The sequence below is a fragment of the Bombina bombina genome, chromosome 3 (assembly GCF_027579735.1).
Source record: "Bombina bombina isolate aBomBom1 chromosome 3, aBomBom1.pri, whole genome shotgun sequence".
Lineage (NCBI taxonomy): Eukaryota > Metazoa > Chordata > Amphibia > Anura > Bombinatoridae > Bombina > Bombina bombina.
In genome coordinates, this window is record NC_069501.1 from 605,682,217 (window position 1) to 605,696,483 (window position 14,267).

At 40.1% G+C, this 14,267-nt stretch overlaps 1 protein-coding gene across 1 annotated transcript in view; it reads right to left on the minus strand.

The window, feature by feature from the left end:
- MACO1 (macoilin 1) overlaps positions 1–14,267 on the minus strand; it is a 217,099-nt gene that overhangs the window by 108,470 nt on the left and 94,362 nt on the right. Inside the window, exon 7 of the mRNA XM_053705387.1 lies at positions 4,600–4,758. Coding sequence (XP_053561362.1) covers positions 4,600–4,758 — 159 coding nt within the window. The remainder of the gene's footprint in view (positions 1–4,599; positions 4,759–14,267) is intronic.

The window sequence follows — 14,267 nt, forward strand, 5'->3', positions numbered from 1 at the left end:
AGTGTTACACAATTGCATTATCATCATGTATGATCTAAGTAATAACGTAATGTTCACTTATCTACCTAGCTGTTAACAGCAATGCTAAGTCAGCAATGAAGCAGTTAACTTAGCAATTGCACCTTAGCTAATTAGATGTTTTTTATCCCTTTAATAACCCCATTAGTGAGAGGGATGCTAGAGAGCTAGGAGTACGACGTTCATGCCAAAACGCGTACACTTTGTACACTAAGGGCATGTTTTGTTTCTGTACATGTAACCGTTTTTAGAAGGATCAATAAAGAAATAAGACATTTTAACTGCACCTCCGGACTTTGTTTGGATTTGTTCCAAGACTGGTTTGGCTTCCAAGTACTCTTGGGTTGTTCAGGTTTGGAGGAGGACAGAGTCCGCTGAGTTTTGTCTAAGCGAAAATTAGAGGATTGGCGACCCTTAGTTCTCGCCTTCTTATCCTGGGAAAGGAAAGCACCTTTCCCTCCTGTAACAGTGGAGATGAAGTCAAGGCCTGGCCCGAAGAAAATCTTCCCCTTGAATGGTAAGGAATGAAGTCTGGTCTTAGAAACCATATCTGCAGACCAAAGAGCTCTACGCGACAAAACTGCGAACCCTGAAGACTTGGCATTCAGACGGACCATTTGCATATTAGCATCACAAATAAAGGAGCTGGCTATCTTGAGAGCCTTAATCCTGTCCTGTATATCCTCCATGGGGGATTCAACGTCAATTAGTTCTGATAACGAATCATACCAGTAGGTAGAATCACCTGAAACAGCGGCTGCTGGCTGAAATAAGAGACCCATATGCTGAAATATCTGAGATATTATTCCAATTTTCTGTCCATGGGATCACTGAAAGAGGAACTATCCTCCAGAGGGATAGTAGTACGCTTGGCGAGAGTAGAAATGGCCCAGTCTATTAGTTCCATAACTCTAAATGTGATTTAGGGACTGGAAACAGTTTCTTAAAAAAGGTAGAAGGGTAAAAAGGAGTACCGTGAAGGTTTCAGGAACCTTCTTCTCCTCATAAACCCCACTTAATTTATGGATAATAGGTTCTTCAGGAAGTTTAACTTCCGGAACCTCTAGGGTAGCCAATACTTCTACCAAAAGAAAGCAGAGGTGTTCTACCTTAAACTTAAATTTGGTTCCTCAGGAGTAGGAGATTTCATTTCAGATACCTCTGACTCCATAAGCTCACCTTCAGATGCAACTGAAGTTAGATCATCCTTAGAAAGGCGAGAAAAACTAGCCAACTTAGACTGAAGACAGGTGTTAACCCTAAATCAGTGGAACTATGCTTAAACTTTTTCTTACGTTTTCCAGAGATAGGCAAAGTGTTTAATGCAGCAGACACCGCTGTGAAGTTAGGTCTGCTGGTAAAAATTTTTTTTACCTCCAGCCGGAGATAAAGGTGCACTGCGGGACACTTCCTGTGTCATAGGGTTAAAAGGGGACTGCGACTGCGCATCTCATGGACAACTGAGTCCTGAGAGGTAGAAGGCTCAGAGCGCATAAGTACAATGGGATAAACCAGATTAAGACCTCTTCTTGGTCTTTAACAGAACATAAGCAGACAGGACAGAATATTGTAGGCGGGCAAACTATAGTCTCCTCACAATATAAACATGCATTTGTTACAGTGATCGCTGAAATAGAACCCTCTGAAGGGATAATTTTCTAATCCTCCATAGCGGGTATAAGGTCTCAAAGTAGTAGTAACGAAAAAAAAACAAAAAAAAAACAAAAAAACACTTAGCGTGGCACCTTTACCCTCAGCCTTGGCTGAGGCACTCACCACCTCCTGGCTAGACAAGCGTGACCGGAATGAAGTCAGGATCTCTCCCAATATCTGCAGCAAACTATGTGCTGATCTCTATGCAGGAACATACTTCTGACCAGCCTAAGATAAAAACTGCGCCCCAGTCACATGGTGCGCAACTAGACACCGCCCCCATCAAGTAGAGACAACTGTGCGAATCTGATTAACAGCTGCACAGTGGGGAAAAAAGGCACCAGTGAGAAATATTTTAAAACTGTCGTACAAAGTCTGTCTGCGAACGTATGAGCCCCCCCCAAAACAAAACCCACACGTGCTCCGGTTGGCAAGGAGCTAAGCAGCACACAAATGGCTCAAATTGCTTGTTCCAATTAGCACTAGGCCTCCAAACTGAACCAGAGGGACCTTGCTTCTGAAAGGAGTCCTTTTTCGGTTCCTTATTTTGACGAAAGGGGAAAAAAAAAAAAAAAAAAAAAAAAAAAAACACCTTTTAGGAGCTTTGAATTTTCCTTTAGATTGCTTATCCTGAGGAAAGAGAATCTAAATCAGACCCAAATAATTGAATTCCTTGAAAGGAAAGCAACAACAATCTAGATTTAAACACTATGTCAGAATTCCAAGACTTAAGCCACAAGGCCTTTCTGGCAAGAATAGACATGATTTTCATATCACATACAGCATCACAAAAAAAGAACTTGAACTTTGAAGGAACAGATAAGAACTAACAGGGTCAGTAGAAAACTGTTGAGCAAGACTGTCTAACAAAAAAGTAGAAGCTGCGGCTGCATCAGCAATAGAAACAGCAGGTCTCAGAATAACCAGTAAGTAAAAAGGCCCTTCTAGGAAAAAATTCCTACTTTCTGTCTAAAGGGTCTTTAAAACAACTACGGTCTTCCAAAAGGAATAGTAGTATTTTTAGCTAGAGTGGAAATGGCCCCATCCACGTTAGAAATAGTGTCCCATAACTCTAGATTAGCAGTAGATAAAGGATATAGCTTTTTAAAACCTTGAAAGATTCAGAGACACTCTTGGTTTAGACCATTCTTTAGCAGTCATACAAGACACTGCATCATTTACAACAAAAATCTCAGGGAGATTAGAAACAGTTTTAAACACTGAATTTAAAGGTAACAAATATGTTCAACTTTAAATAAAAGATGTATTATCTTATCAGGTTCTACATCATATAAGGGATCCTTACTCTCAGGGGAAACCTCACCATCTGTAAATACCACAGTATCCCTTGTATAAGGACACACATTACTAGTTAAAGGAAAAGCTTGAAATGACCTTTTACACTTGTTTGAAGGCAAAAGAGCAGCTAGAGTGCATCTCCCTGTAATGCACAGACAGTAGGTGCATTATGACCCTGAGAAACATTAGATTGATCAGAATGTGATACATCTAAACATAAGTCACATAAATGAGCTGAAGGAACTTCAGTTCCTTTACAATAAGCATACTTAATAATGGTAGAAAGGTGTACAGGAAACTCAGTTTTATAAGGTACATTTAGGGACAGATTTATGCTGCTCCATTATAACAAAAAGCAAAAGCAATGCAATAAGCACTATAAAAAATGTTTTTACCCCCATCATAACCTAAGCATGCTCTGCCAAATGAAGCAGGACAGCGCACGCCAAAATAAAAAAATAAAAAAACTACCATTCATTCAAAGACTAAAGCGCAGCAAAAAAGCCTACTTATGAGGGACTGCGATGCGCGCTAACCAGACAAGCGTAAACTAATGTGTGAAAAAGTGCTAACCCGACGTTCGAAAGAGAACGCAATGAGGTGCACTAAATCAACAGGTTTAAACGCTAATGAGCCAACAACTGCACAGAAAAAAAAAAGAAGGGTGCACAGAGAAAACTAAATTGTGCAAAAAATGAACAAAATGCACGCAAAAGCAAGGGGAATAGTGAGAATCTGTCCCAGGGAGAGATAGATATAGATATATTATATATATTCCAAAGGGCTAAAGGCACTCACAGTAACACAATCATGAAGTTCAGCCTGCCCGGGGTGCTTTAAAATTGTAATACAAGCATCCAAGAGAAAAAGCACTCACCGGGTCTTTATAGCAATAACAACTTTAAAGTTGTTATTGCTATAAAGACCCGGTGAGTGCTTTGTCTCTTGGATGGATGTATGTATGTATGTATGTATGTATGTATGTATGTATGTATGTATGTATGTATGTATGTATATATATATATATATATAACGTATAGATAAACTTAATAAATAAAGCTATATGAGTGTCTGTATATAGAACAAAAACCATACTTGCTTATAGACACTCGTCCACTAATAAGCCAGTAGTAGACAGCCAAACCAGTACTGAAATATATCAGCAGAAGTAATGGAAATAGGAGTAGAAAATTGATCTGTAAAGCGAGGCAGAAGACGAGTCCCTACAACCGAATTTACAGAGGGCCTATGAAGGATTTACCATGAAGCGAAATCGTATCACAAACCAAACTGCAAATACATCCCTCTGATAAGCACCGTTCTGAGGGAGATCGGGCTTCCGGGCCTTAACAGACTGAAAGCCCCTTTTCTCTGAAGAACACTGCATATTTTCATTCTTCAACCACCTTCAATGGAGGCAAAGTAAAGACTGAGGTATGTGCGAGGGTTTTTATAGAGCTCTTGGGGTTTGGGAATCTTTGCCTTCTCGTAGCTGAAGCAATGTAATTCCTATAAATTAAGGATCGTGGACTCTCATCGCCTGTATGAAAGAAATTTTGATTAGCCTAGCAGATAATAGCTTCCCTTTGAAGGAAATACACATTGCATAAAAAAACAAATGCTACTTACTTATTTTGTAACAGCTCATTTTCCTGTCTGAGTTGCCCTATTTCACTTCGAATGCTTCTCTCTGTGCTAGTTAATACACCAATTTGACTTCGAAGATCTTGTTCAATCTGTCTGCTCCCTTGCAGATCTGCTTTTAATTTCTTTACATCTTGTTCCAATCTGTTAAGTAATAAGGTGGTCATAACATAAATCTTCTTTGGGTTTTACAGTTAGTTTAGCTTTAAAAGAAAAAAAAGTTCACTATTAAATATAAAATTAATTTAAAATGACCAGTTAGTTATTCTTTTCACAAAATTAGAAAATAATTTGTATTCACTTTACATAAGACTAAATACCATAAATGAATGGTTGGTTAATGTATATGAAACTTGGGACTTAGCCAGAGAAACTGCACACACATTATCTACATCTACAAAAGGATTTTCACTAATCTACCCCTCAACTCTCATGTACTTCCTTTTGCATGCAAACTCCTAAATCCATCTGTCCGGTCATCTCATGTAAATGAGGTTTATAGCAAACAGCGACTCTCTAACAAGACCCTCTGCCCTTTATGGTTTGTCAATTATTGTACTTTGCAAATGTATACCTAATGTCAGTGCTGTGTACTATATGTTTTGCAGATTATAAGTAAATGATTATAGTAAAAATATTAGAATACACACATTAAAACACACACACAAGCCTGTTAGAGCCAGCAAGAGAGACCAAGACAGCAAGATGGAGCCAGGGAAAAGAGAGAGAGACCAAGGCAGAGAGACAGAAAAGTAGGAGCCAGAAGTAAATATGAGAAGCTGTAGCTCCATGGTTCCTTTATTTGCCAAACCCTGATGTAAAAACAATTCAACACAATATCTTGTAGCGTTTAATAAGCAAAAACATGGATAACAAAAGATTATCAATTGGCCCTTGCAATAGAAAAATCATACTTGAATTTAAAAAAGGGATATAAAACATTTTGAAATTGCAAGTGTAGTATTGCAATATACATTCAGGCCAAGTATGAAAGCTTCTAAAGAAGCCTAGTTTGTTGCAATTGTTTTTCAATAGCTAAACTCCCCCCACCACTTACCTCATCTGTGGGAGTCAATACAAACATGTTCTTAGAGCAGACATGTCTAGCCACTATTTTGTTTGCAAAATGAACTGTTTGGCAGCTTCCTATCTGAACCTCCTGCAGAGGCCAATTAGGAGCAGATACACTATATGGCCAAAAGTATGTAGACACCTGACGATGACACCTATAGACTGTTGGACATCCCATTCCAAAATCATAGGCATTAATATTGAGTCCCCTCTTTGCCCATTCAGCCAAAAGGACATTTGTGAAGTCATTAAACGACGGACGGGAAAGTCTGGCTTGCAACTGGCTTTCCAGTTCAAAGCCAAAGTGTTCAGTATGGTTGAGGTTAAGGCCTCTGTGCAGACCACTCGAGTTCCTTCACGCCAAACTCAAACCTCGCCTTGCCCACTGGGGAACAGTCAAGCTAGAACAGAAGAGGGCCTTACACAAACCGATGCCACAAAGTTGGAAGCACCCAATTGTCTAGAAATGTCTTTGTATACTGTGGCACTAAGATGACCCTTCACTAGAACTAAGGGGTCCAGCCAAAAACTGAAAACAGCTCCAGACCATTATCCCTCCACCAAACTTTACAGTAGACACTACATATTCCATTAGGTAGCATTCTCCTGGCATCCTCCAAGCTGCCGGATAGTGAAGCTTGATTCTTCATTCCAGATTACAGATCTCCACTGCTCCAGTGGCATGGTGCTTTGCACTACTCCAAGCAATGTTTGGCATTGTGCATGTTGATGTGAGTCTTGTGTACAGTTGCTATGCCATGAAAACTGATTTTGTGAACCTCCAGACATACAGTTCTTGTGCTGATGTTGTTTCTAGAGGCAGTTTGGAACTTTGCAGTGAGTGATGCAACAGATGACAGGCAATGTTGCACGCTTCAAAACTCTGCAGCCATGCCCTGCGAGTTTGCATGGCTTACCACTTTGTGACTGTACTGTTGTTGTCCCTAAACGCTTCTACTTTACGATAGCATTTGACTTTTTACTATAAGTAAATTAGAAAGTTGTTTAAAATTGCATGCTCTTTCTAAATCATGAAAGAAAAAAACAGAATTTATGCTTACCTGATAAATTACTTTCTCTTGTGGTGTATCCAGTCCACGGGTTCATCCTTTACTTGTGGGATATTCTCCTTCCTAACAGGAAGTGGCAAAGAAAGCACACAGCAGAGCTGTCCATATAGCTCCCCCTCTAGCTCCACCCCCAGTCATTTGACCGAAGGTTAGGAAGAAAAAGGAGAAACCATAGGGTGCAGTGGTGACTGTAGTTTAAACTAAAAATCTACCTGACTAATAGCCAGGGGGCGGGCCGTGGACTGGATACACCACAAGAGAAAGTAATTTATCAGGTAAGCATAAATTCTGTTTTCTCTTGTAAGGTGTATCCAGTCCACGGGTTCATCCTTTACTTGTGGGATACCAATACCAAAGCTTTAGGACACGGATGAAGGGAGGGAACAAGACAGGTACCTTAAACGGAAGGCACCACTGCTTGTAAAACCTTTCTCCCAAAAATAGCCTCCGAAGAAGCAAAAGTATCCAATTTGGAAAAAGTAGAAGACCAAGTCGCTGCCTTACAAATCTGTTCAACAGAAGCCTCATTTTTAAAAGCCCATGCGGAAGCCACTGCTCTGGTAGAATGAGCAGTAATTGTTTCAGGAGGCTGCTGGCCAGCAGTCTCATAGGCCAGACGGATGATGCTTTTCAGCCAAAAGGAAAGAGGTAGAAGTCGCCTTCTGACCTCTCCTCTTACCAGAATAGATAACAAACAATTAAGTTGTTTGTCTGAAATCCTTAGTTGCTTGTAAATAGAACTTTAAAGCACAAACCACATCAAGATTGTGTAACAGACGTTCCTACTTCAAAGAAGGATTAGGACACAGAGAAGGAACAACAATTTCCTGGTTAATATTCTCATTAGACACAACCTTAGGAAGAAAACCGGGTTTGGTATGCAAAACTACCTTATCTGCATGGAACACCAAGTAAGGTGAGTTACACTGTAAAGCAGATAACTCTGAAACTCTTCGAGCAGAAGAGATAGCTACCAAAAACAAAACTTTCCAAGATAAAAGCTTAATATCTATGGAATGTAAAGGTTCAAACGGAACCCCTTGCAGAACCGAAAGAACTAAATTCAGACTCCATGGCGGAGCCACAGGTCTATAAACAGGCTTGATTCTGACTAAAGCCTGAGTAAACGCTTGAACGTCTGTGTAAAAGAATAGACAAAGCAGATATCTGTCCTTTTAAGGAACTAGATGACAATCCTTTCTCCTATCCATCTTGGAGAAAAAGACAATATCCTGGGAATCCTAATCTTACTCCAAGAGTAACCCTTGGATTTGCACCAAGAAAGATATTTTCGCCAAATCTTATGGTAGATTTTCCTGGTGACAGGCTTTCTAGCCTGAATCAGGGTATCGATAACCGACTCAGAGAAACCACACTTATATAGAATTAGGCGTTCAATCTCCAAGCAGTCAGACGCAGAGAAATTAGATTTGGATGTTTGAAAGGACCTTGAAGTAGAAGGTCCTGCCTCATTGGCAGAGTCCATGGTGGAACGGATGACATGTCCACTAGGTCTGCATACCAGGTCCTGCGTGGCCACGCAGGCGCTATTAGAATCACCGACGCCCTCTCCTGCTTGATTCTGGCAACCAGACGAGGAAGGAGAGGAAACGGTGGAAACACATAGGCCAGATTGAAGGACCAAGGCGCTGCTAGAGCATCTATCAACACCGCCTGGGGATCCCGGGACCTGGACCCATAAAGAGGAAGTTTGGCATTCTGACGGGACGCCATCAGATCCAATTCTGGAGTGCCCCATAGCTGAGTCAGCTGGGCAAATACCTCCAGGTGGAGTTCCCACTCCCTCGGATGAAAAGTCTGACGACTTAGAAAATCCGCCTCCCAGTTGTCTACTCCTGGGATGTGAATTGCTGAGAGGTGGCAAGAGTGATCCTCCGCCTACCTGATTATTTTGGTTACTTCCATCATTGCTAGGGGACTCCTTGTTCCCCCTTGATGGTTGATGTAAGCTACAGTCGTGATGTTGTCCGACTGAAATCTGATGAATTTGGCCGCAGCTAGCTGAGGCCATGCCTGAAGAGCGTTTAATATCGCTCTCAGTTCCAGAATGTTTAATCGGGAGAAGAGCTTCTTCCCGAGACCATAAGCCCAGAGCTTTCAGGGAGTCCCAGACTGCACCCCAGCCCAACAGACTGGCGTCGGTCGTTACGATGATCCACTCTGGTCTGCGGAAACACATTCCCTGAGACAGGTGATCCTGAGACAACCACCAGAGAAGAGAATCTCTGGTCCCCTGGTCCAACTGTATTTGAGGAGACAAATCTGCATAATCCCCATTCCACTGTTTGAGCATGCATAGTTGCAGTGGTCTGAGGTGTATCCGTGCAAAAGGGACTATGTCCATTGCCGCTACCATTGGTCCGATTGTCTCCATGCACTGAGCTACAGACGGCCGAGGAATGGAATGAAGAGCTCGGCAAGTAGTAAAGAGTTTTAACTTTCTGACCTCCGTCAGAAATATTTTTATTTCTACCGAGTCTATTAGGGTTCCTAGGAATGGAACTCTTGTGAGGGGGAGAGAGAACTCTTTTTGATGTTCACCTTCCACCCGTGAGACCTCAGAAAGGCCAATACAATTTCCGTGTGAGACTTGGCTCTTTGGAAAGTCGACGCCTGAATTAAGATGTCTAGGTAAGGCGCCACTGCTATACCCCGCAGTCTTAGAACCGCCAGGAGGGACCCTAGCACCTTTGTGAAAATTCTGGGAGCAGTGGCCAACCCGAAAGGAAGAGCCACAAACGGATAATGCTTGTCCACAAAGGCGAACCTGAGAAACTGGTGATTATCTTTGTGGATAGGAACGTGCAGATAAGCATCCTTTAGATCCACGGCAGTCATATATTGACCCTCCTGGAACATTGGTAAGATTGTCCGAATGGTCTCCATCTTGAATCTGAGGAATTTGTTTAGAATTTTGAGATCCAGGATTGGTCTGAAAGTTCCTTCTTTTTTGGGAACCACAAACAGGTTTGAGTAAAAATCCAGCCCTTGTTCCACAATTGGAACTGGGTGGATCACCCCCATTGTATGTAGGTCTTCTACACAGCGTAAAAACGCCTCATTCTTTGTCAGGTCTGTAGACAGACGAGAAATGTGGAACCTTCCCCTTGGAGGGGAGTCCTTTAATTCTAGAAGATATTCCTGGGATACAATCTCTAAGGCCCAAGGATCGTGTACGTCTCTTGCCCAGGCCTGAGCGAAGAGAGTCTGCCCCCCACTAGATCCGGTCCTGGATTGGGGTCTACCCCTTCATGCTGTCTTGGAGGCAGCTGCAGGCTTCTTGGCCTGTTTACCCTTGTTCCAGCCCTGGTAAGGTTTCCAGGCTGCCCTGGGTTGTGAAGTGTTACCCTCTTGCTTTGCAGCAGGGGAGGATGAAGCGAGACCGCTCCTGAAATTTCGAAAGGAACGAAAATTATTTTGTTTGTTCTTTGTCTTAAAGGACTTGTCCTGAGGGAGAGCATGGCCTTTTCCCCCAGTGATTTCTGAGATAATCTCTTTCAATTCAGGCCCGAAAAGGGTCTTTCCTTTGAAAGGGATGTTCAGCAGTTTGGATTTTGACAACACATCGGCCGACCAGGACTTTAGCCATAGCGCCCTGCGCGCCAGAATGGCGAAACCTGAATTCTTTGCCGCTAACTTAGCTAGTTGGAAAGCGGCATCTGTGATAAAAGAATTAGCCAGCTTAAGAGCCTTAATTCTGTCCATAATGTCCTCATATGAGGTCTCGGTCTGGAGCGCATCTTCCAGCGCCTCGAACCAGAAAGCAGCTGCAGTAGTTACAGGAACAATGCATGCTATAGGTTGGAGAAGAAAACCTTGTTTTTTTTCTTAAGTAAACCCTCTAATTATTTATCCATAGGGTCTTTACACATCAGTGTAAACAGGAACTTCTAGGTTAATATATTAAAAAGTGAAGGCGCCTAGATATGATGCACACAAATAAAGTGTACAAAAATGCACATGTAGAAATATATATCTCAATATCCTTGGTGCCCTCTTCAACAAAGGACAAGGATTTGAGATGTGCGTGATATAAATTCACAATTATATTTTTTGTGTGATAGATAAACTGGTACTGGATATATATATATGTGTGTGTACAATAGATATAAAAAACAATATGATATATGTGAACTCAAATTGCAGTGCCAAAAAGTGATATATATTGTGTCCTTCTAATAGAATCAATCACCCTCCAACAACAAACACAATGTTGCTAAGACCAAGTGACTATCAATGCGAGAGATGTTACAAACACACCATAGTAACAAGCGATATTAGAGACACATATTGGTGGAGGTATTGCATAGCAATACCGGATACATACAATAAGGTACCCAGGTACTATAGAGTATATGTATAGTCCTTATCCAGAGTTCATGTAATGGAGATTCTTTCCTCCGGATGTCCACTAAATAGCGGGTATGCGGCAGCAAACACTCCTTCCAAGGCTGATGGCACCAGCGACGATCTGCAGATAGAAGGGAGAGAAAAAAGGAGGCGCCACAATAGTGTGAGATCGTAGGTGTATGGGACCCCCACAAAACGATACAGGATCACTTACTAGATTATGAGCACTTGAGAAGTGCCACAGGTGCAGGCTGAACTATTAAAAGCTGTCCAGCGAGCTTATCCTCACGATCCAATGGCCCAAGGAAAAATTTGATTTCCCCCACATGTACTGGGGTCGGAAATGAGCCCAGTATTGGTAAGAATATCCACTCGGGGCAAAAATACAGCTAATACGGAGCTGAAAGCTGGTTAAAAGTCAGAACAGCTAATAAAAGCAAAGGTAAAAACAAGCGTGATGACAGATAGGTTAAAATATAACATATAAGTTTATTAAAACCTAATACACTACGCGTTTCCCGGTCACCACAACCGTTTCATCAGGTGTATAAAACTAACAGTCATCACACTATTTAAAACCAATCTCGGCGTTCACAAGTTTTCAATACGCATGCCCATTAAAAGCTGTTAACCAATGAGATGTGAATCTGAGCCGGCAAACATTTTGATTTGACCAAACAATGGGCGTGTAGTACCAGCCCCTACTAACGAAGTGTTACCTGTCACTCAAATGGCGTCACTAAGAAGCACGGCTGCGATCATTAACTAAGATACGCCGTCATTGCTAAAATACATTAGTAACAGGCACTGCTCGTGATATACTGGGTGTTTACTACAGGAAAAAAATCCCCGTAAACTACCCCAAAGGGGGCGCTAATGATTCCTTACTGGAATGGGTTTGTTAATATGTGATCAATAGTACTATCACAATATGTCGATAATGATTTCTTGAAAGCATAAAAATGTCTCTATATATAGTGCAGTTAGAGTCCTTCGGGAAAAATCCTAGCTCTATATCTAATGGTAAATATAAAGTATATTGATGCCAAAAGATACAAGGTAACACCCCACAGTTATATGTATTACAATGTAAGATAAGTATCACTCGATGGATACACAATAATACGATATATAAAATAAAGGGGTTATGCCAGCTCAGGGATCATCTGATAAGTCACAACTACAAGCACTTATGTGATATACTAAAACTTATAAATGCATAAATATACACATAAACACAAAACTATCTAAAAATAAAATATAAAAATACCAAAAATCCACATAAAAACAATTTTCAAAAGAATAAAAATAAATAATATAATGGTAACTCAATATAATTCAATTAAAAGCTGCCATGTCAATGTTTTCATTTAGACCGTGGGGTTTCAAAGTTTTTAATTTCCATATCCAATAGGTCTCTCTTTGTCGCAAGTGTATAAACCTATTCCTACCCCATTTGGGAGCTATATGTTCTATAGGGAGAATATTAAATATATCGCTTTCTCCCGGATGACAAATGCCCTTATGGCGAGGAACACTATGATTTACCAATTCTTTCTTTACATTTCTCGTGTGCTCCCCCCATCTTTTTTTGATTGGTCTTGAGGTTCTCCCAACATACTGAACCCCACATTTGCATTGTAACAAATACACCACAAATGTTGAATCACACGTGAAATGTGAAGAAACACTAAATTTTTCATTGGTGACTGAGGACTTGAATTCAGTAATACTCCCCATCGTATAGCTACAAAGGCCACAATTATTTTTCCCACATTTAAAAAAACCTATCTTAGTGTTTAAAAAAGAATTAGTATTAGATTTAGTTACCATCCTATTTGTGCGCTTTTTCATTAAAATCTTACTTGGTGCCAACTTATTTTTAAGTGTCTGTGCTCTTCTAAAGGTGCATATAGGGGTATCATCCAAAATTTGTTTCAAAACTGGATCATTTTTTAAAATGAACCAGTATTTCTGTAGGATATTCTTGATTAAATGATGATTATTATTATACCTAGTAATGAATCGAGGATGATTATTATTTTTGGAATTATAAAGTAACCTTTCCTCTTCCGAGTTCAATGTTTTTTCATATTTGTCCTTTTTCTTAGAATTGAACAAATCAGATCTTACTTTATTTCTAGCTTTTTGATAGCCTAATTCTATAAGTTTTGGTGGATACTCTCTTGCAAGGAACCTCTCTTTTAATATTTGTGATTGTTCATCAAACACAGACATTTCAGTACAATTTCTGCGTAACACCAACAATATGGGCTTAACATTTACCTCTAATATTTCAAAGGAACAAATTGAATTTTTGGATCTTATATTATATTGGGATCCAAAAGGGTCCATCTTAACTAAGACATTTTTCAAAACTGTGGATACGAACAGTTATTTGAATTTTAAAGTAATCACTACAAACCGTGGAAAGAAAATATTCCATTCAATCAATTCTGCAGAATACGCAGAAATTGTACTGAAATGTCTGTGTTTGATGAACAATCACAAATATTAAAAGAGAGGTTCCTTGCAAGAGAGTATCCACCAAAACTTATAGAATTAGGCTATCAAAAAGCTAGAAATAAAGTAAGATCTGATTTGTTCAATTCTAAGAAAAAGGACAAATATGAAAAAACATTGAACTCGGAAGAGGAAAGGTTACTTTATAATTCCAAAAATAATAATCATCCTCGATTCATTACTAGGTATAATAATAATCATCATTTAATCAAGAATATCCTACAGAAATACTGGTTCATTTTAAAAAATGATCCAGTTTTGAAACAAATTTTGGATGATACCCCTATATGCACCTTTAGAAGAGCACAGACACTTAAAAATAAGTTGGCACCAAGTAAGATTTTAATGAAAAAGCGCACAAATAGGATGGTAACTAAATCTAATACTAATTCTTTTTTAAACACTAAGATAGGTTTTTTTAAATGTGGGAAAAATAATTGTGGCCTTTGTAGCTATACGATGGGGAGTATTACTGAATTCAAGTCCTCAGTCACCAATGAAAAATTTAGTGTTTCTTCACATTTCACGTGTGATTCAACATTTGTGGTGTATTTGTTACAATGCAAATGTGGGGTTCAGTATGTTGGGAGAACCTCAAGACCAATCAAAAAAAGATGG